Here is a 23979-nt window from a genome sequence, read left to right as displayed (position 1 = left end):
TAATGCAAAATTCTGGAAAAGCTTAGGGCATATACTTTTGGGGAAAGCTAGCAATGTATACCACCATATAAGCATGAAGTTGGATAAATTGCACATGGGGCCCAATTGGCCAATAAAATCTACAATATACCCTCTATAACTTTTTTTCTTTGCAGTGTATCAGCATACACCAGCCTCTTTTGGCATGTCTCTAGTTAATGAAGACCTGTTTTCCCAGCTTCTAATACACCTGTAGCCAAATATTTAAAGCATCTAGATTGGGAAAGTTCTGGCCCCTTAGTAAAACCAAACTACAGGTGTAGGAGGCATCATAGCTAGTATAATAAACATTGCATAACTTCGAGATAATATGACATAACGATTACACGTCTGGAAACCAAGGCTCGTGTAAAAGGTACGCAACCCATCTGATCTGCCACTTAATCTTTAAACCACAAGATTGGGAAGGTAAATCGCATTACATATTCAAGTGACTCAATAAGATCCTATTTTTCCCTCCTGAAACGGAGCCTTGAGAACAGTTCCTTGTGAACACAAAAACAATGGTTGGCTGAAGATCTGTGCTACATGGAGGTCACCCTCTCTTGGCAAGCTTTGTTTCACCAAGGCTCTCTGCCAAAAGGTATGTTTAGTTTTCACCCAGTGCAGCTGTGAAATCCAAACCTCCACCTAGCCTGACAATGGATCTCAGGGGTGCTGACAGATTTAACCTTAACAGCAAGCCCTGGATTGTTCATTTATTATGATGCCCATCCCATCAAATTAAGATCGGTAAAAAAAAAAAGCTCAACAAAACAATATTATGTAACAAAGTATGCCCAAATACATTGTGTAAGATTGTAATTATATTTATAGAGCAAAGAACTAAATAAACTGGATACATTTATTAAATAAAAGTGCAGAGCCCATTATTAAGAAAAATCAAAGAATATGTACACTTTTACATCCAATTTTATTAGTTATTAATTCTTTATATATTGGTGGAAATGTTTTAATTAACACTAATTGCAAAGTTGCTTCATACTGTATGCACTGGAGCATTAAAATGGTTGCAACAGTGTAACTTATAATATCTTTATAGCAGGGTTTCTAGTTTTATGTAGAAAACAGAATATTCCTTGTGTAATGAAAAATTAAAAACTAATATACTTTGTATTCAAATTCCTCCCACTTTTCAAGATTTCAGTGAGTGAGTGACTGGCAACCTGATAAGAAGCCGGTCACACTTGTGGCACGTCCACATACGGACAGCATTTTCCAGACCGGCTGCAGGTCTCCTGACCCAAACTAACAGCCTTGTAAACATATAGGAGGTATATTATTGTAAAGAGACTTGTGTCATCAGGTCAGGATTATGGATGGATTGTCAGCCTTTCAATGTAAATGTTCGCATTCAGTTACAGCAGGCAAAGGTATTGAAAATTGTGAGAAAATCAGAAAAGGCAATAAACTGATGTTGAGCTGTTAAAGGGGTTTTATGCATTCAGGAAAGGGGAACCCAAACACTGTGAAATAGCAGAAATAAACACAGCAGGTTCTCACCCTCCCCGGGTCCAGCACCAGATTAAGACCTCTACTCTGGTCTTGGTGTTTTGGTTTCAGCTGTGTCACATTGACAGAGCGTATCACCGCTGCAGCCGATCACTGAGCTTTACAGGTTGCGCCATCTAGATTAGCATAGCCACTGAGCACAGTGATTGGCTGCAGCAGTGATGCACACTGTTGATGTGAAGTCACTGCTGCAGCAATAACACAACAACAATAGCAGCAGGGATCCGGCGTTGGACCAGGGGACGGTGAATACCTGGCTCTGTTTGTTATTTTTGGTATTTAACAGCATTTGGGTTTATTTTCCTGAAAATAGAAAATCTATGAACATTGGTTACATAGTCATACATGGGCAGCTTAGGGACTTTATTTATAAGCGGTGATATGACAGCTATTTTTTTGACTCCCTGCACATATTCCCGCTCAGCCCAGCCATAACCCAAATAGAAAGAAAGGACTAAGGATTGCAGATGTTGAAATCCAACATGACCACTGCCATCTATGGAAAGTCAGCACACCCCTATACACTGCATACTCATGATTGTAATACAAGATTGTTAATGACCCCATTAAATTTGCCATTCGCCACATTGATCATCTCAGAGGGCTGTCACTACAGAAAATAGGTGTCCAAAAAGGACAATCCCTTTTATTTTCTAGAAATAAAATTCCTATATAAAATCAGTGATTTCAGAGCCTGATATGTAAAGAATGGACTTTTACTAATAAGAAGCTGTGTAACCCCGACAATGTGATTTTATTCACGGGTCTATTGACTAGATAATGTGTTTTAACAAGGATATTCCATTAAAGCAATTGAGCCAACACAAAGCAGCGCTGTATCATTTCCTTCTTATCTGCAAAGTGACAATCACAAGTAATATCTCAACGTTCACATCCTGCACATATTTTAGATGTAAAAAGTGCACGAGCTGAGTTGTAATGGAAAAAACCTAGGATGTCTGTTTAATGTTTCCAGACTAAAATGTAAATCCATCATGATACATTTTACAGTGTGTATGACGCAGCTGGATAATATGATATCTGCTGGCGGGAAACATTAGAATTTAGCTCATTGTGCAAATCATTTACCATTTGCAATATTCTGAAGGAGTTTTGAAAATCATCATTGCTGCGTCAAAATCCATTATTTTACCTTTACATTAGTTAGAATTGAATAGTAGATCATTATAATTTGTTTGGATGAGATACACTTTATGGCTAAAAATTATATGTGGTATTAAGATCAAGACTAGACTATCCTTATGTAAATAATGCTTTGCCAGTATACAATAAAAAGTTCTCAAACTTTCTAAAATAATCTTTATTCACATTTGTAGTATAGAAAATGAAATGTTTCCATTTACTGAGAGGCATAAAACTGCATATTGGACGAGTGCTATGTGATTTTTTTATCGGATGCACGTTTTCTTTCACTGACAGAATCAGTCAGGCAAAAAAAAATGCAGCATGCTACAATTTTCAAGTCTATGATGCATGGAAAACCTTGGACTGCACTGCAGACTCACAGAATGGAGATGGAGAAATTTTGTTCTCCTTCGGCTCCTCACAGCGTGCTGCAATTCTCTCATCCGATAGAATCAAATCACACTATGCTGATGGTCCGATCAGAGTTTGATCAGGGTGATTTGCATAATCATCTGAACGTTGCCTATGGTTTACACTTTTCACACCTGATGGCCAGCTCCACTGCATCTGCTGTAGACAAATCTCTGAGAGAATACAGCGCTTTATAAACTGATACATAGTAGAAAGCCCTTAAAAATAAAATTGCATGTGATAGTATAAAAGGGCAGTCCACAATCTTTGCTTGGCTTTTACCAAAAGGGCTTCTGCATCTTAAAGATATCTAAGGCTACATTCCCACGATGAGCTTTTGGTGCGTTTTTGATGTTGCAGAATTTCTGCACCTATTATTTAAATTAGATTAGATTACCTGCTGTAGTGCAGCGGTGTTCACACTGTGCGGTAATGAGGCAGTGACCCAGGAAAAGTTCAAAATCAAAAGTCTTTATTCTCCAGAAACTCAAAGTAATGGTAATTTATATCCTCAAAGTACAGTCCGCTTTCAGACCCGTTGCCAGGGGCGACAGCACCGCCGTATGACACTGAGGTGTGCCAGAGCTTTGCCTTCTTGGGCTCTGTGTTCCTGTCACACAGGCCAGTATTGCAGCGCCTCCAGCTCCACAGCTTGCAAACACAAAACTGACACACCCAAACCTTTGCTGCAGGCTTTTAAATGAAACTGTGGACATGAGCCACTAGTAAGACCCTGGCTGGAGGAAGTGGGCCGCCCCACTGCCATCCTGTAGCCCACTCCAAGAATAAAAGCCCATGCCGGGTTTTACTAAACCTGCCTTGGTCAAATAGCTTGACCAAGTCCAAACTTATTTTTATTCTGCACTGCAATCACAGCTGTGTCTGTGATTGTAATGCACTCCAGCGGGTTCAATATGCTTCTATGCGCATCCTGGGGGAAACATACCGTCCCTCGCATATAATTCCCTTCACTGCCGCACACTGCGTTTTTTTTATTGCGTTTTTTTAACATGGGTTTTAATCGTATTTTTGACGCTGTATTTTTTGCTGTGTTTGGTGTGTCATGTTTTAAATAAAGCTACTTTGTTTTTGATACTTCCTGTTTTTTTGCTTTTGCAAAACTACATTGACATACTTAGGTGTGGATTACCTGTGTTTTTGATATGTTTCTGCCGGTGAAACGCACTAAAAACGCATGTGTCGTTTTTTTTACCTGCGGAATTTCCGCACCTAATATAAGTCTATGGGGAAATTGCGCACAGAAAACTTGTGATTAACATGCTGGGGATTCGAAAAACACACCGCAAGTCCGTTTACTCAGCGTTAAAAAGAAGCACAGATTTCTATAAATCGCATCCACTTTGGTAGAACTGTAAGACACTGCTTTTTTGACGCAACAAAAACATGCAGCATCAAAAACGCACCAAAAGCTCATCGTGGGAACGTGGCCTAAAGGTGGGAGTGACCATCAGATAAAGAAAAGAGTTAGAAAGCATGGATACTAGAAGAATGTAAATCCTGACACTATACATAAACACTCTTATACATAGTTGTGATATGCACACATATACAATCACATCTCAACACCTCCCTGCCTTTTCACATCCTAATGGAAGTGCCACTTACCATTAGAACATGAAAAGGTAGTGATTATTCACCCTGGGATCATGATCTCTGGGCTACTGCTGCCTAAAGCCCCCGTCTCACATAGCGATATCGCTGCTGAGTCACGGTTTTGGTGACGCAACAGCGACCTCACCAGCGATGTCGCTATGTGTGACACTTCGCAGCGATCAGGCCCCTGCTGTGAGGTCGCTGATCGCTGCAAAGTGTCCTGGACCATTTTTTGGTCGTTGGCCTCCCGCTGGCCAGCACACATCGCTGTGTGTGACCAGCGGGACCAACGATCAGGCTGGTATCCATGGTAAACATCGGGTTAATAGGGGCACGCGCGCACTTAGTAACCCGCTGTTTACCATGGATACCACTCTGCTACGGTGCGCGGGAGGTTACCGTTCACCTTAGCAGAGTCGTATCCATGATAAACATCGGGTTACTAAGTGCGGGTATGCCCCTAGTAACCCGATGTTTATCATGGATACGACTCTGCTAAGGTGAACAGTAACCTCCCACGCACCGTAGCAGAGTGGTATCCATGGTAAACATCGGGTTACTAGGGGCACACGCGCACTTAGTAACCCGATGTTTATCATAGTTACCAGCCTGCTCCTGCTTCAGCAGGCTGGTAACCGGGAGCAGGACATCGTGGAAAGATTCTTTCCATGATATCGCTGCTCCCCTGATTGCTGGTGAGCCTGCCTGTTTGACAGCTCACCAGCGACCACATAGCGACGCAGCAATGATCCCTGACAGGTCGTATCGTTGTCGGGATCGCTGCTGCATTGCTAAAGGCCCCGTCACACTAAGCAAGTCGTATCCTTGTGCAAAAGTAATAAAACATGAAAAAGTTACAAATTGGGTATCGCTGTAATTATATCGACAAGTACTAGAATTCTGTGTTTTTATTTAGCCCGTATGAAAAACGAAAAAAAAAAATTCCCACAAACAGAAATAAAACTTTGCCAGAATTGCAACATTTTCTGTTCATTACCCCCTATAAAACAATAATAAAAAGGTGATTAAAAAGTGAAATGTACCCAAAAATGGTGCAGGGGAGAATGCTTTTTGTTACATAACAAAATAAGCCCTCTTAGACTATGTTCCCACGATGAGCTTTGGGTGAGTTTTTGATGTTGCAGATTTTCTGCACCTTTTCTGCACCCATTAAGTAAAATAGGTTGCAAAAATACGCAGCATGAAAGCTCACAGAAAAGTCATTAGGGGAACGTAGCCTTATAGCTGTTAACAGAAAAATATTAAGCTTATGACTCTCAAAACATGGCAACACGAAAACAAATAATTTTTTTCAAAATAAATTTTGCATAAATCTACATAAATGTGCTATTATTACAGTTGTGCTGTCCCACAGAAGAAAGTTAACACTTAATTTCTGAATAAAAAAAAAAGTATTACATTTACAATGTCAAAAGAAAACAGAATTCCTGTTTTATTCTTATTTCTTGCCGTAAAGTGATAAAAGTAAGGCATTAGATTGAAATGTGGTTTGGAAATGTATTGCAGCACATCTGTCAAGAGGCCCAGAATAGAGGCAAATAGGGTGTGAACTAGATGGAAAGGGCTGTGGCTTAAAATACAACAAAGAGGTAGTAGAAGTTTTATAAAAATGTCAAACTGGGTGAAAAATGTCACATTTTTAGACTGCCCAGTTTACATTTGCACTGCCTAAGGGCTCTTTCACAGGTCTATATCTCCATACGAGTGGTGACAGTTTCCACACGTACCGGAGACACTGACACACGTAGACACATTAAATTCAATGGGTCTGTGCACATCTCAGTGTGTTTTCACGAATCGTGTGTCCGTCTGCGCCACACAGAGACAAGTCCGTTTTTTTGCGGATACATGGTCCGCAAAAAGTAGAATGAGCCGCTCTGGAGCTGCAGCCCAGGAGCGGTGTCACGTCACTCACTGAGCGCAGCCCTGGAGCGGCTCATTCTCCCTGACTCCTCGGCAGCAGCGGTCGCATGGATTACAGCGGGGGACACCTAGGAGAGGTGAGCACATATATTTTATTATTTTATTCTTATTTTTACAGGTGGGGACACCATGAGCAGACTACTACTACCCTCATCATTGTCCCTGCTGATCACAGCGTTGGCAGGCAACCATGATGAGGGCAGCGTTCAGAACCCGGCACTTGGGAACAGCGCCACCTGTAGCGCTGATTCTCAGGCGCACATCCGTGTGATCCTGATGCGGCACACGGATGCAAGACGTAAAACACACACGGACACACTGGACATGGATATCTCCAGTACCGTTTTTTTCCGGTACCGTAAATATCCGGACGTGTGAAACCCGGCCTAAATATTTTACATAATTAGTAAACCTTTCCCATGGGCTGTTCATGGTTAGTTTATACTAAAATAAAAGTGATTTGTGCTTTATAACCTCTGTCATTTCTAAAACTTTTACTGCTTATTAAACTTTCTAGTCTTATACTTTCAGAACAAGTCATGTGATCAAAATAACAGTTAATTTTAAGTACAAATATAAGCTGAGAATCGCATAATTACCCTCAGGTGATATTGCAGGAATTTCTGGAAAGTTCTTCTATAATGTCCAAGGCATTAGAGCATATTTAGAACATCCAGATATATTATATATCATCAGTAAAAAAATATCAGTTACCTTTTCCAGGGCATCTTTATCTGTCAGCTCCTGAACAGCTACAAGCTTGATGCTGAGGATGAAATGAAAGATTAATAAGTAAGGGATGTAGAAAGTGGTCTATAAAATACCAGCATAACCTTAACTGTGTAGTAGGGAGGGTTGTCCATAGTTAGAAAAAAAGGGTCAGTCCCAAAAACAAAGCCCATTCCAAATTAGAATAGTAAAGCTATCCAAACAGTAAGGTTTTGAAGTAGAGTATTTGTTAGAGCTATAGCACTTTTTGCACCAGTTATGCCAATATCCCTCCATGGCATGGGTTGGCATCATCCACTTTTTGTTCAACATTCTGCAAAGCTTTTTAACACAAGTGTCCTTTGTAAATACATTTCTTGAAAGTGTATCTTTCTAGCACAGTTTTTCCAATTCCCAGTACCTTTTTAATCTCTAGACGAAGGTTGGAAAATTATTGGACTAGACTATGCTCATAGTGCTGAGACACCACACCTGTTCTCGAATGTATTAACCGAGAAGAAGAGACAGTGTCTCACGTTAATAAATCTGAGTGTGCATACAGTAGTCTGAGAAGCTGGAAACTATTGTACAGAAATGAAAAGGGGATTAGGAAAACTGGGTTAGAATGATTAGAAAGGTGGCCACTGGGTATTCTACCAACTGCAGACCACTCAATGTCTTAAAACATCAGTCTGGTCAACACATGATGATACAATGATGTAAAAGATCATATCAGAATCAGAAGCTGCACAACAGCCAGACTCCCCATAGAGGAAGCAGAGATGGTTTTTACCATCTCTGTCTTTCTGATTGCTGTATACAAAGTGCTGGGTATATGGGTATACAATTCAGGCAGCAGTAATAGCGCTTCTGACGCGCCCCCTGGGACATATTCCGTTTTGAGGGGAATACCTGGCACCGGATCAGATGGGGGGGGGTTGTAGTCTCCGAGCGGCTGTGACCCGGTCCCGTGCCCAGGGCGTCAAGCTCAGTGTTATGTGGCAGTCTTTACTGATGTTATTAAAGTTCGTTGTGTCGACTACGCCACCCGTTGTGATGCGGTCACTGTGGCCGCCGCTGCAGCAGGGTCCGCTGAGGCTGATGGTGGATGCGCAGCTTGGTGGGATAACCCCCAACGGGAGGGGTATAGCCTCAGAGGGGACAGGCGCAGAGGATGGGGGTTGTGGTGGTGCGGTGCAGCCGGTAATGATCACAGACTCGGGTTGTGCAGTTAAGGGTCTTTACTTACTGCAGATGTTCCTGGTCACTCTAGCTCCAAGTGACCTCCCGAGCCGTGCTGCGTCCACCAGGTCCTGGATCCGGTCAACCCCCAAACAAGTCCGGAGCGTGGCCCTGAGCTCTCCCTCTGTCCTTTCTTCAGCCGTCCCCACCAGTGATTCACCTAAGTCCAGCTCCCTCGGGCCTTCTGTTGGGCAACCTTTGGCCTAAGGTTCCCTGACCCTTCCTGTGGTGTGCCTTCAGGGTGAATGTAGTGGGTGACCGTGACAGACACTGCCCACGGTCTCCGGTCTCTGGCTGGGGAATGTCTTTGCCCCCACCAGCTTGGGTTCCGGTACCCTTCTGCTGACTCCTCACCCGGTGTTCTTATTTGGGTTCTTGGGTCCCTTCTTTGTCCCCCTCTGGGTCTTTCTTCACTCCACTCTCTCTCTTCAGGGCCTCTCTTTCTTTCAGCTGCTCCTCTGCCAGCTTCCGCTCCTCCTCTCCTGCTGACTTGTCCTCTGCACTGACTGACCCTGATTCTAAGTTGGTGCCCTCCTTATATATCCCTCTATGTGTGAGCTCAGGTGACCAGCACCCAATGAGCTCCTATCACTACCCAGACTGCTCCCCCTATCTGCCCCTACACTACATGGGATGTTCCTCCCCCCTCCCACTCCAGCCAGGAACAGGCTCGGTCGCACCTGCACATTTCCAAGTGGGAGTGCCGTCGGCCTGCTCCTCTGGAATGGGATGTATGTAGTGCATGCAGTCTATCTGAGCTCAGTTCCACACTCCATCCTTACCCGGGAGTGGAATATCACACCTCTGGGTCGAGGTGCAATACCCCTGTAGCAGCCGAATCCTCAGGGTGCTACATTCCCCCCTGGTAAACCACAGCACGTCCTCGGGCTGCAAAGACAAAAACACCAAAACATACAAATTTTTATAAACATATAAAACATATAAAATATTATATATATATAAACTTTTTCATATAAACATCATTATAACATTCTCGTCGTCTCTTTCTTTCTTCCTCCTCTGGTCACCGTGCAACTCGTGACCAGGTAAAGTGCGACAGTCTTTTGATAAGCAGTTTCTCATAAAACCAGTAGGGGGCGCCTTAGGAAGCGCAACTATGTACAGGGAAGTTTTGGCCGTTCTCAGTCCCCGGCCAAGTAAAGGGAATGGGATGGCTGCTCACAGTCCTCAGCCTGGTTTGGGTAGGGGACACACGGGTTAAACTGTTCACTGGTCCCAACGGGGACTAAACTTTAAAGCAGCCACGGTTACTTGTGTACCCCGACGGGTAACTATTTACATCTTCTTTGTACTATTTCAGTCATAGTACCTTCTAGCCTTGAACCCGTCCGGGTCTTCTGGCTCCTCCTCCCTACACCGCAACTCCTCCTCTGTCAGGCGATGCACGTGGAGGGCGTAAGGTCCCTTGGCACACTTGTGCCGGGTGAACGTTACCTCGTCACCGACGTAGAGGTCACGGCCTTTGTGACCCTCTGGCAGGTGAGACTCGACATCCCGTCGGGTAACGAAGACGTCACCCATGGTGTTCCGGTCCTTTATGAAGCCCCACCCATGCTGCGCATTAAACTTTATTACCGTCCCGATGGTACGGGGACGATCTGCTGCATAGGGGTCCCTTCTGGTCCGACTCTTTTGCTCCGCGCTGCGGGTCCGGGCCCATTGCTCTCTGGCCCGCCTCTCCTCCCGCTCTCTCTTGAACTCTGCCAGCTGTTGACGGCAACACTCGGTACGCTCTGCTGCAGCTGCCCGAGTCTCTCCGGTGAACCCCATCAAATCTTCTCCCGTGGGGTCCCACACGAACTGGGCTTCCTCGAGTGGAGGCGAGACCCGAGTCACGGGCTTTGGAGCCGGGATCAGGGGCTCACACAGGGGACCTAACTTCTTTTGTCGCTCCAGTTCCAAGAATTCTTTGGGCCAGATGAAGGGCCGCCCGTCCGGCCACGCTAGCTGGCTGAAGGGGTCCTCTCCCAGACTTGGCACCCTAGATGTTACGGGTGCGGGCGCGATGGTGGGGGCGCCCAGGTTGCCCAGGCCTTGCGGCCAGGCCTGGGGCATCTGGAAGGTAAATGGAACTGTTAACACGGCGGCACCCTGGGCCACCTGGCCTTGCGACCAGGCCGGAGGCTCCGCGGAGGTAGATGGCTCTGCTGGGGATGCGGCGCCCGGAAACGCTAGGCCTTGCGACCAGGCCGGAGGCTTCCCTTCCTTCGCCACGCTCCAGGTCACGACGCGTGACGTCACTGGGGTCGCGACGGCGGCTTCCGGTCGGGGCCTAGTCGGTGGCGGTGTCATGGCGGTCTCGGGTACGGCAGGGGGACTTTCGGGCTCTGCGACGGGGAGCTGGGGCAGGTGGGTGGTCTTCCGGTATGGGGTATAGGCGTCCCCCTTACCTGCTGCCATACGTCTCGCTCCCTCTTCTGCGCCGTCTCCGGCCTTGGGTCCTCCCGCGTCATCCGCAGAGGTAGTCGGTGTCTTCTTCCAAGGGAGCGGGTTCCGTGGACGGATTCCAGCTTGCTGGGCCATCTCCCGGCCCCACTCCGCCAGGATCTCCCTCTGCACTCGGGCCATCCTTCCCGCGAGGCCCTCCAGGGCACTCCGCGCGCACTCCCGATCTCGGGGAAGCTGCGCCAGGATCTCCGCTAAGCCTAGCGGGGTTGTTGACTCCAGCAGGCTCCTGACCATCGGGTCGGTGCTGCTCTGCTCTGCTTCCGGCAGGCTCCTGGCCAGCGGGCCGGTGCTGCTCTGCTCTCCTCTTTCTTCCTTTTGCAGGCTCCTGGCCAGCGGGCCGGTGCTGCACTGCTGCCGCTCCATTCCCGGGTCTACTCTTTCTCTCCTCGACTCCGGGTGCTCTCGCTCTGGACACCTTGCCTCCGGGTGCGCTCGTTCTAGACTGCTCCAAGCGACACCCATCTTTGCTCTTTTCTTTCGTCTCCTCCCACTCCGAGGGCGGTCCCGGGGCAACTCGGTGACTGTCAGCTCCAGGGGTAGTTCTTTCACGCTGACAGACACCTCCAGCATCACAGTCTCTGTTGGTGGGGGCGGTTTCCACTTTTGGCGCCATTTTCTGTCCCGGCCCACGATGGGATGTGGCCTCTTGCCCTCCTTTGGCACGCCCATAATGGCGTCCGCTGCTCTTCCAAGGCGGGAAATCTGCGGTTTTGGCGGGAATCGCTTCCCAGTGGCGGGAAACTCTGCAGATGGCGGGAACAAGCTGGAAATGGCGGACAATCGGCGGGAAACGACTGGTGATGGAGTCCGATGGCGTGGACCCTCCGGAACCGGCAGGAGTCTTCTTTCTGAGGTAAACTTGCACTTTTCTTCAGGCACGCAGTACCCGGGTGTTGCGGGCACGTCATCCTGCCGACTACGCCAAAGTTGACGCGCCCCCTGGGACATATTCCGTTTTGAGGGGAATACCCGGCACCGGATCAGATGGGGGGGGGTTGTAGTCTCCGAGCGGCTGTGACCCGGTCCCGTGCCCAGGGCGTCAAGCTCAGTGTTATGTGGCAGTCTTTACTGATGTTATTAAAGTTCGTTGTGTCGACTACGCCACCCGTTGTGATGCGGTCACTGTGGCCGCCGCTGCAGCAGGGTCCGCTGAGGCTGATGGTGGATGCGCAGCTTGGTGGGATAACCCCCAACGGGAGGGGTATAGCCTCAGAGGGGACAGGCGCAGAGGATGGGGGTTGTGGTGGTGCGGTGCAGCCGGTAATGATCACAGACTCGGGTTGTGCAGTTAAGGGTCTTTACTTACTGCAGATGTTCCTGGTCACTCTAGCTCCAAGTGACCTCCCGAGCCGTGCTGCGTCCACCAGGTCCTGGATCCGGTCAACCCCCAAACAAGTCCGGAGCGTGGCCCTGAGCTCTCCCTCTGTCCTTTCTTCAGCCGTCCCCACCAGTGATTCACCTAAGTCCAGCTCCCTCGGGCCTTCTGTTGGGCAACCTTTGGCCTAAGGTTCCCTGACCCTTCCTGTGGTGTGCCTTCAGGGTGAATGTAGTGGGTGACCGTGACAGACACTGCCCACGGTCTCCGGTCTCTGGCTGGGGAATGTCTTTGCCCCCACCAGCTTGGGTTCCGGTACCCTTCTGCTGACTCCTCACCCGGTGTTCTTATTTGGGTTCTTGGGTCCCTTCTTTGTCCCCCTCTGGGTCTTTCTTCACTCCACTCTCTCTCTTCAGGGCCTCTCTTTCTTTCAGCTGCTCCTCTGCCAGCTTCCGCTCCTCCTCTCCTGCTGACTTGTCCTCTGCACTGACTGACCCTGATTCTAAGTTGGTGCCCTCCTTATATATCCCTCTATGTGTGAGCTCAGGTGACCAGCACCCAATGAGCTCCTATCACTACCCAGACTGCTCCCCCTATCTGCCCCTACACTACATGGGATGTTCCTCCCCCCTCCCACTCCAGCCAGGAACAGGCTCGGTCGCACCTGCACATTTCCAAGTGGGAGTGCCGTCGGCCTGCTCCTCTGGAATGGGATGTATGTAGTGCATGCAGTCTATCTGAGCTCAGTTCCACACTCCATCCTTACCCGGGAGTGGAATATCACACCTCTGGGTCGAGGTGCAATACCCCTGTAGCAGCCGAATCCTCAGGGTGCTACACTTCCTCCTCCTGTCCCAGCGATAATGTGATGACCAGGTGCCAGGAGGAAAGATGAGGTTCTGGGTCTTAGCATATCCAGATCAGCTCTGCAGTGAAAACAGGAGGCTACATTTATCCAGAAACTGGGTCTGATATGCCAGCCCTAGTTGCAGAGGAAATTAGTTTTAATACAAATGTAATTAAATGTTGGAATGCTGCCCTAAAGTTATATATAATCTTATAGGGGAGGGGCACTATGTATAAAATAAAGGAAAGAAATACACAGATAAAAAAAAACACGGGAAAAAAGATAAAACAAAATGAAAAAAAGAAAGTCAAGGGCAGTCTATATGGATAAAATTTTGATTTAACCAAAATATTTTCATTTTCATAAAGGGGAATAATAGTAAATGGACCCCACAATGTATTACTCTATTTCTTATGAGCACAGTAATACCCCATGTGTAAGTTCAGAAATCACTGCTTGGTCACTTGGTAGGGCTCAAAATGGCAGGAGTGCTATTTGTGGCAACATTTTGTGGCAGCCAGTGCCCTGTACCATCCATACTGTCCTATCTGGTGGACTCCGGGAAAATGGCCGCCTGAGGCGGCGCATGTTCAGATTGAGATCCTGGGCGACGAGATCTCGGCGCCAAGATCTCAATTTGAGCAAGCGCTGCCTTCGGCGGCCATTTTCCCAGAGTCCACCACATAGGACAGTATGGAAGGTGCGGGGCTCTGGCTGCCACAAAATGTTGGTGGAGCCCCCGCACCACCGAACACCTCCAGCAGAACTTGGCAGACAGCATGGGGCCCGCAGCAGCCTCTGAACACCCCATCCTGCCTCAGCAGCATCTCTGGGACCTCGCAGCATCTCCTGCCTCTGCCAGCGGCAACCCTGGGACTCCGCTCTACCAAAGCCGCCCCCCCCCCCCAGGTAAGCTGATTGTAATACGCACCGGTTTATTAAAAAACATTTTTTTCCTATTTTCCTCCCCAAAATTTGGGATACGTCTTATAAACCGCAAAATACAGTACATTTTTCTGCTAAAATATCCTCATATGTGGTCGTACACTACTGTATGGGAACAGGGAGGGGGCTGAAACTGTTGGTGGGCACCATGTACAGAGCGCCTGAGGTGCGAGAATAGCAGAAAAAACAAAAGTAACCCCATTTTGGAATTTACACACCTCAGGTAATAAATCTACCAATATAGTGACTATTTTGACCCCACACGTTATTTGGAAATAAACAGGCAATTGATGATGTAGTGTGAAAATTGCAAATATGCCAACTTAGTGCCCAATACATTGTGCCCAGCTTGTGCTTCTAGAGACATGAACCCCATAAATGGTTAATTGTTATTTGGATTCTGTCCCCTACTGCAATGCCATACATATGGACTGTGCTGCGGACACACTGTGACTCAGAAGGAAGTGCAGGCATTTGGCATTGGGTGCACGGATTTTTCTGGATGGGTCTTTGGATGCGATGTAGTATTTCTAGAGCTTATGAGCTACTAGCAATGAGCTGTTATTGGTAAACTCCCTACTTTTCCATTCACAAAGTCATGCAACTATAACTTTTTTTACTTTTTCACCAACACTGCATGAAGCATTGTTTATTTGTGAGATGATTTGACATTTTAATGATGCCATTTCAGCGTACATATGATTTTTTTGATACATTTTTATACCATTTTCTTCTGAAGAAGTATTATGAAAAAATAACATTTTGGCATGCCTTTTTCTTTTTAAATCGTGTTCATCCTAAGGTTAATTAATGTGACAGATTTATAGGTCAGGTCATTCTGGATGCAGTTGATACCAATTATGCGTAATATTATTTTTTAAAACATTTTTTTCTACATAAAATTTACGTTTTTAATAGCAAACTATTTTTTTGCTACTTTTCACACTTTTGTATTTTTTTTTACAAATTTTACCTGTTTTATTTAGTCCCATTATGACTTGAAGATTCACTCTTCAGATTGCTGGTGTAATACACTGCATATCTTATCTATTGCAGGGTATTAGACCTTCCTATTTTTGTTTTATTATTAGACCTGACAGTGTTACAATGACCCACGGACTATAAGACCCTAACAGGCCACTGAAACTTGCAGCCCCCGAGTCCATTACTTGGTCTTGCATTGACATGGCGAGCATGGGGTGCTGATGGATTGAAAAAAGGAGCCTCCTTCCTCCTATTATTCATCTAGATGAACATGATGGGGCGTGGCATAGCCTTCCCGGAAAATTAATTAAAATTTACGCCACTCCTGACTGGGGTAACATTTCTGGCAGAGGCATCTTACTCCTGAAGTGCCTTAATTAAGAATGGTGTACAAGACGCCAGTCTTATTGAATCAGGTCCTTAGTGTGGTATACAATTATTGAATCATTTCAATCGCAAACCTCTAGAACGCGAACTTCACTCCATTCATGATCCTGAGCAGCCACCGATGGTTGCACTGATTATGGAGTTGAATATAAAAGTTACCGGTGCAACGAGACTCATGACAGCGTACTAGCAGAATAATAAATTAACAACAAACATTTATAAGGACATAATAATACTTGTAACACAATCAGAACGCCCAAGCATGAGGAAAACAAGGGTTATGTGTGGATTAAAATAATATACATAACATACCACATCATAATGCAACCACAACCTGCACGAGCCAAATAAATCCAGTCTAAGTTGTTTTCCAAGTCCCATCCATCAGTTTAATGCGTGTACTGTACAGCCTCCGAGCACGTGTACGGCTCTGTTTCATCTACATACACTATAAACCATTGTTTAAAATTCATAGGATTTTTTTTTAGGAATTTTTCCCAGTAAGATTAGTTTTGCTGTAAATAAGTGCAAGTTTCCTTTCTTTTCTCTACTATGGAACACATAAGCAGAGAATGCATGTCTCCCTGGGGATTGGTTTTACAAGAATTATTGTCATGCCAATGACTGAAGATATTACAGGACTCCATGCTAAGCAAATGGAATATTTCCATCTAAGTGACATTGCTCAATTCTGTTTTTCTGATGAACTGTAAAGTTGTAAAATTGCTAAAGCTCTTTACTGAAACATTTCTAGTGTTTCCGAGATGGTGTATAAATAAGAATGGTCCCGTGATGACCAAGTAGCTTAGCTGGACATAGCTTTAGACTAAGACCATTACTAAGCCCAAGAGGAGAAGTGTAAAATTATCAGCATTTCTTATAATAAAACTATAATTGGGATCAAATGTTGTCTCAGTAGCTTCTCCCTAAGCTATTGGTGTTTTAGCAATATATGATGGGAGCAAACAAATGTTGACGGGCTTGAACAACGTAACAGTGGCATCAGACAGTGACTTTGCTGTCATTGGAGAAATGGGGCCCAGATACATCAACACTGGTGTTTTTCACGCAGTTCTTGATGAGGAGATGGTCTGGAGTCAGACGCTTCTGATTCATGAAGAGGAATAAGCCCACTTCACATACAGAACCTATGACATGCCGACACAGTAAACCATCTCTGGTGTCAAATATAATCTGAAAAAGGAGCAGCTGAGATCACACTGTTTTCTGAAGATTGGAGTACTATAGCATGCTCTAACGTTTTCTTTCATTCATTTTTAAATCAGGATCTCGTCTGAGAATAAAGCAATATTTATTGGGAACAACTTTAAAGGGTAACTGTGGTTTCATGAGAACTTGCAGCAGAATATCTGTGTCTGCCCCTTGCTCCTCCCCCTCCTCTTCATAGAATCTTAAGAGCAGCAATTGTCTTCTATCTCAATAATGTGACAATCTGTCGTAACTGAAGGATTTAACAGATTTTTCCCATGAGTTAAGAGTAAAACATCAATTGAGGAGGAGAAAGAAATGGATTTTTCTAATAAGATATATTACATAGTTTAATTCCTACAGAGAAAATTAGAGTAATACATCCACCAATTATGGTGAACAATAAAGTTTCGTCCTGCTGCAAGGAGTTGAGTGCAGCCCCAGCCTCCTGTGATGTCCTGTTTGAGATTCCTCTCAAGTGAAACATCACAGGAAGTGAATTAAAAATAACACCTTCAGGGATTAGCAAAATAGAAAGAAGCTGCCGCTGCTCTGGACTCCTCAGCTGCGCTGCCGTCTTCCCACTCTGCGCTGTGGCTGCTCAGTAGAGGGCGCGGTGGAAAGACGTCATCGCGCCATCAGACATGACAGTGCAGCAGCCGCGGAAGACACCGGATCAGCTGCGGAGGCATGGGAAGAGGTAAGTATTGTGCTGGTGCCCTGAGCAAGTGGGGGGTGGGCACTGGCACCGCTCTCCTCCGCTCACAGGTCCCATAGCGCGCCGGGTGCCAGAAGGACAGTGACTCCCCTCCCTGATCAGGGCTCCGGCACTTGCCCGGGTGCGCCGGGTGCTGACGCCGGGCCTGTCTCCAACCTTCAAGTTTTTTTTGAATGTCGGTACACTTTGTTTAGCAATGGTAACTAGGCTCCTTGCTACACTTTTACTTTATTTATATATGTGTTATAATCTTAGGTGCACCCAATTTACCTTTTTATGCCCCTGTAACATTTGAAAACTATGGAATTTTATATTGCCACTGTAAATACTTCCATTGCATCTTATTTATTGCAGCTAAAGGGTTAATTCCTCCACTTCAAACTAATTCACCTTCATACAACCTGAAGAAATGAGGCATAGAACACAGGATCCCATCATCTGCATATATAAATATTCAACCACTCAAGGTGCCTTTAGGAATACTACTGTATTATGGAACAGGACAAGATTTCCTAGATTTCTGTATATTGGTATGTTTGTGCTTCTCTCTGTGCGAAAAAACCCAACCTCAATTGTCAACACACTGAAAACTGAAGAAGATACAATCACCATGTAAATTTGCAGTAGGTGTACCCCGAGCATACTTTACGAATCTTTCAAACCAGCATACATTATTGTGCATGGATATGCTATATATACTAACAAAGTTAAAGGGAACATCTGGCATTGCATACAAATAAGAAGACTGCAGTGAAGGAGGTGGAGACACGAGATTGAGCTGGTCGCGCTCTAGTCCCACCTCGTCTGATTGGAATCATGTCCCTGAGGACAGGTCTTGGGATGATATACCCAGTTCTTTTCTGATGTACAAAGGAGAACAGTATAGAGGATTTTGATTTAATTTACGGATTAAAATCACCTATTAAATTCAATGGGTCTATGAAAAAAAGGGGTAGCACATTGTGACGACACCCCGTTTATTCTTAGTTATGCCAGACGTATTATTCAGTAGGCCCAGGGACATGAGCTGTTGTTCATATGAGCCTGAACCTTGACTCTTGTTGTAGGTCGAATTGATGTTTGTTGATGAGTTGAATGGTTGCTGAGTACCTATTGTCAAGGACTGTCACCTCACCTGGGATACCCCCACTTACCATACACACAGCAATCTACATACCATTAATATCCAGCAGCTTATGAACAATCTACAGTCACCTTTAACTCCTACCCTCTCCCTCTCTTGTCCACACTCAGCATTGTCACACTAAAACAACACATTGCAGAGGACACTGGATGAAGTAGCACCTGCTACACGCAGAATGACCTGGCATTGACGGCAACCCTGGCACACGATGCAAACACGTTTTCTCCAGGGCTGCTAAAGGTGCGCTGAGCATCTGTGGAGAAAATCACTTTCAGCAGAAGACTTCTTCCACTATAAGTTAATGCTGAAAACTTATAACTCTGCTCTCCATTTGGCTAAACAAGTCTACTTTACCACCCTCATCACATCTCTAGCCAACAATCCTAAATGACTTTTTGAAACCTTCCACTCCCTCCTGAGCCATAAAGCACAGACCCCCGTCACTAACCTAAGCGCTGACAATCTAGCCACTTATTTCCTACAAAAAAATCAATTGCATCTGTCAAAACATGTTTGCACAATCCCCTCAGAATCTGGATCCCCTTCCCTTCTGCACCTCAAGTTCTCTTTCCATCTTCGAGCCAGTCACAGAAGAAGTGACCAGACTCCTCGCTTCTTCTCGCCCTACAACCTGCAACAGTGATCCTATTCCCTCACATCTCCTTCAGTCCCTTTCCCCAGCTGTCACTACCCACCTAACTAAAATATTTAACCTCTCTCTTTCTCCGGGTATCTTTCCCTCTTCTTTCAAACATGCCATCATAACCCCTTTACTTAAAAAGCCATTCCTGGACCAGAACTCCACTGCTAACTACAGACCGGTCTCTAATCTTCCATTCATCTCTAAACTCCTGGAACGCTTGGTCCACTGCTGTCTAATCCGCTATCTCTCAGATAACTCTCTTCTGGACCCTTTACAATCTGGGTTTCGCTCCTCACACTCTGCCGAAACTGCCCTCACTAAAGTCTCTAATGATCTACTAACAGCTAAATCTAATGGTCACTACTCCCTGTTGTTTCTCTTGGATTTCTCTGCCGCTTTTGACACTGTGGATCACCAGCAACTCCTCACTATACTCTGCTCTATAGGCCTCAAGGACACCATTCTCTCCTGGTTCTCCTCCTATCTCTCTGACCGCTTCTTCATGGTATCTTTTGACAGCTCTTCTTCCTCTAGCCTTCCCCTTACTATCGGCGTTCCACAAGGCTCAGTCCTAGGCCCCATCCTCTTCTCTCTATACACTGCCCCTATTGGGCAAACCATCAGCAGATTTGTATCCCAGTATCATCTCTATGCTGATGACACCCAACTATACACCTCTTCACCTGAAATGACCCCATTCTAATACAAAATACCAGTGCTTGTCTTTCTGCTGTCTCTAACATCATGCCCTCCCTCTATCTGAAACTGAATATCTCCAAAACTAAACTCCTTGTTTTTCCTCCCTCTACTAACCAATCTATAGCTGACTTTTCAATTTCTTTGTTTGGTGCCACTATAACTCCCAAGCGGCAAGCTCGCTGTCTTGGAGTCATATTTGACACACAACTTTCCTTTATTCCCCATATACAATCACTCACTCGCTCATGTCACCTGCACCTTAAAAACATCTCCAGAATCCGACCTTTTCTCACCTTTGATACTGCAAAAACTCTTACTGTCGCTCTTATTCACTCTCCTCTGGACTACTGCAACTCTCTTGTAATCAGTCTCCCTCTAAATAAACTCTCTCCTCTCCAATCCATTCTGAATGCAGCAGCCAGGGTCGTATTTCTATCAGGCCACCTCACCGACGCCTCAACCCTGTACCAGTCATTGAACTGGTTACCCATTCACCACAGAATACAATACAGACTCATCTCTCTCACCCACAAAGCTCTCCATAGTTCTGAACCGCCCTATATCTCATCCCTCATTTCTGTCTATCACCCTTCCCGTTCTGCAAATGATCTAAGACTAACATCCTCTTTAATTCGAACCTCACACCTCAAAGACTTCTCTCGTGCTGCGCCAGTTTTCTGGATTGCACTATCTCAAACGATCAGACTAATATCTAGCCCCCATGTTTTTAAACATGCTTTAAAAACACATCTATGTAGACAAGCCTATCACCTCAACTCACCAACCTAACTCTCCCCTTTTCCCTCCTAAATGTTAATGTTAATCTGCTCCTACCTATTCATCTGTCTCCACATCCTCCATGCACCCAATAGCACACGGTAACTGCACTTATATAATGATACTGGCTGATTACCATGTTATACATATTGTGTCCCCCTATTTCCATATAGATTGTAAGCTTGCGGGCAGGGCCCTCACTCATGTAATTGTTGAAATATGATACATTGTATTGTTTTTATTATCTGTACATGCCCCTACTTAATTGTAAAGTGCTGCAGAATATGTTGGCGCTATATAAATAAAAATTATTATATTATTATTATTGTATCAGTTCCTTCACTTTATTGTTCTGCTATCCTTGAGGGACAAAGGTGCAGGTTAATTGAACAATCGATGTTTGTTAATTTAGTGACTACCTATTTTATCAGTCCCTGCAGCTTTTTGTTCTGCAAACATTGAAGGACAAAATCTGCAGATTAATTGAACACTTGAACAATGACAGATTATCATAGGTTGGGACAATCAGGTCACCTGGCCACATGCCTCAATGAACTGTCAGCATCCTAAGCTACCTCCTCTCTGTGGGTGCCCGCCAAAAGCGTGGTGCTACTGGTTGGGGTAGTTGGCCCTGGAAGTCTCGAAGACGCAGATGTTCTAATTTCTGGCAAACCTGCAAAATTTAAGACTCTGTCATTTGCACCATCTTGTGTATTTGCTGGGACTGTACTATATGTTGTTGACTGTTGGTGATCCAATACATTATCACTGTAGTCTGTTACCCTCACCCTGTGTTGTCTGAGTAGTATTCTGCTCACGGGGAAGAAGTACAGGTGTTCAGTGGGATGAGCCCTGGTTCATGAGGTTTTTCTAAAGACAGCTAGGCTAGCGGATGAGAGCACCCACTGACCCTCGTGTTTCCACACACACTGATGAAATCCACGTAGTATCCTAGTGCAGTCTGTTTTTCACAGTCTAAGGAGTATAAAAAGCTTGGAAACTTCATCTTGTTTTGCACATATGAAAAAAACGTATGCAACACTGATCGTAAAAACTTACAAAAAGATCAAAAAAAGTTGATAATTAGGTAAAAACACTGATTCATATTGATGTTTTTCTCAAACACAATAAAATAAGTTGTGTGAAAGGGGCCTTAACTTACTTTAAAAATTTACAGGGGAAATTTCTCCAACAATCTAATGTGTATGGGCACAGGGACATAAGCAACTTTATTTCCCTATTGAAACAAACATGTATTCTCAGGCAGTGATAAAAGAATAGGTGAATAACATTTGGGCTACATACTGTGTATTAAAGAAGCACTCTTATGACATTGTTTCCCTAAACCTGTCTAAATGTTTATGTAATGTAGTGTAAGTGTATTAATATACTTACTGATCGCCATTTTCCTCGGTTTCAAGTGCTGCTCAGGTCCTCTTCTCACTTATGTGACTGCAATTCCAACTCATCGGAAAATACAGGAGTGAGAATGAGACTCCATAGACTTACATTGTAAAAGTGACTTCCCGGTCACTCATAAATCTCAGGTTTAGGAAATAAAACATGTTGAGGGAGTGCTGTTTCTTTTGATCTCACATCAACAGAGCAGCTCTTCCTTTTCTGTGCTGCTCTGTCGATGAGGCGTGACTGCCGACGTCACGCTGATTGACAGTCGGCTCTCCGCAGTTCAGCAATACCCATTTACTTCAATTGGAACGTTAGGGAAACAACTATGTATTTATGACATTTAATAGAAAAATATTAAGATTTGAGAGTCCTCAGTGGTTGATACCTTTTAATGGCTAACTGAAAAGATGGTAAATTGCAAGCGTTCGGGACTACTCAGGCCTCTTCATCAGGCAGAGAATAACACAAAATTTGAAGAGTCACATATTTATACACAACAGGGCACAATAATAATGCCATAGATGAGACAAATGACGTGAAGCAGAGGTCTGGTCCATGGTTGTGATGCCCCCAAAGGCATTTGATATAAATGTTTGTGTGTGGAATACCCCTTAAAAAGGGAATCTGTCTGCAGGTTTTTGCTACCTCATCTGAGAGCAGCATGATGTAGGCAAATAGACCCTTTTGCCTTTCTACCCAGCTAATTCTTCTTTTTCTTCTGCTCTATGTAGAAAAAGGAAGTGTTTTGTCCCTGAAGAAATCATTCCTTTCTTCAACTACCGACTAGTGATAGACGAGCACTAAAATGCTCGGGTGCTTGTTCAGGTAAGGAGCATAATGGAAGTCAATGGGAAACTCGAACATTTTTCCAGCAGACCCTACCAGGAGTTCTGGGGGGTGGGGCAGAGAATCGCTGAAATGGATGGAAACACCACTGAAATGGAATGGGAACAGCATGGGGAAGACCCATGAACGCATCTCTGACTCCCAGGTCGCTGCCGGGAACAATGTTGTCAGAGTATTATGCCACTTTTACAGACTGACAATAAAACATAGAAAACCGAAGATAAAATTGATTTTACAAGAAAAAAAGATTAGGAAACATTCTTTACTGTATAATGACTAGTATCTAAAGCAAAATAAATAGTGAATAAAACAAAAATGCCATCTCTCACCGTATTTCCCTGTTGTTCCTAACAATAAATAAATAATTGTAAAAAATTAAGTGGGGACCCCCCCTACTTTTAATAACCAGCTACGGCAAAGAAGACTGCTGCGGGCTGATATCATCAGGCTGGTAATATCCATAGTTATTGGCCCCTTCCCAGCCTAAAAATACCAGCCCGCAGCCTCCCCATAACTGGCACATCACATTAGGTGCGCCAATTCTGGCGCCCTGTCTCAGGTCTTCCCGATTGCCCTGTTGCAGTGGCAATCAGGGTAATTGGATTTTGGGTTGATAACAGCTATAGTTTGTCAAAAATCACAGCTGCCATCAACCCCTGGGGTTAGTAATGGAGATGTGTCTGTCAGACACCCACATTTGTAACCCAGTAGGAAAAAGGAAAAAAACACATACAACAATTCTTTATTCACATAAACACTCCCCGACAAATGCCCTCATTCTCCCATTTATTAAAAAAAAAAATAATCCCATGCAGTTCCGATGTCCAACATCATCTGAAGTGCATGGAGTGCTGTAACGATGCTCCGTAGGTTTTCGCAGCCTCTACTGTCAGGCACGCAGCTCCGCAACAACGCACGGGTATGAACTGATGTAACCTCAGTGACGTCAGTGAGGTTATATCAGTTCACAACC

The 23979-nt window shown here is 44.9% G+C and overlaps 1 protein-coding gene across 1 annotated transcript in view; it reads right to left on the bottom strand.

Moving 5' to 3' along the window:
• Nucleotides 1–23979, bottom strand: part of EEPD1 (endonuclease/exonuclease/phosphatase family domain containing 1) — a 161066-nt gene that overhangs the window by 63839 nt on the left and 73248 nt on the right. The window contains exon 2 of the mRNA XM_073678240.1: nucleotides 7381–7432. Coding sequence (XP_073534341.1) covers nucleotides 7381–7432 — 52 coding nt within the window. The remainder of the gene's footprint in view (nucleotides 1–7380; nucleotides 7433–23979) is intronic.

This window comes from Phyllobates terribilis, unplaced genomic scaffold, assembly GCF_046119375.1.
Source record: "Phyllobates terribilis strain yellow unplaced genomic scaffold, ASM4611937v1 Scaffold_4__5_contigs__length_816908805, whole genome shotgun sequence".
NCBI lineage: Eukaryota > Metazoa > Chordata > Amphibia > Anura > Dendrobatidae > Phyllobates > Phyllobates terribilis.
The sequence above is the reverse complement of the archived record's forward strand: the minus strand, read 5'-3'. Positions and strand labels throughout refer to the sequence as shown.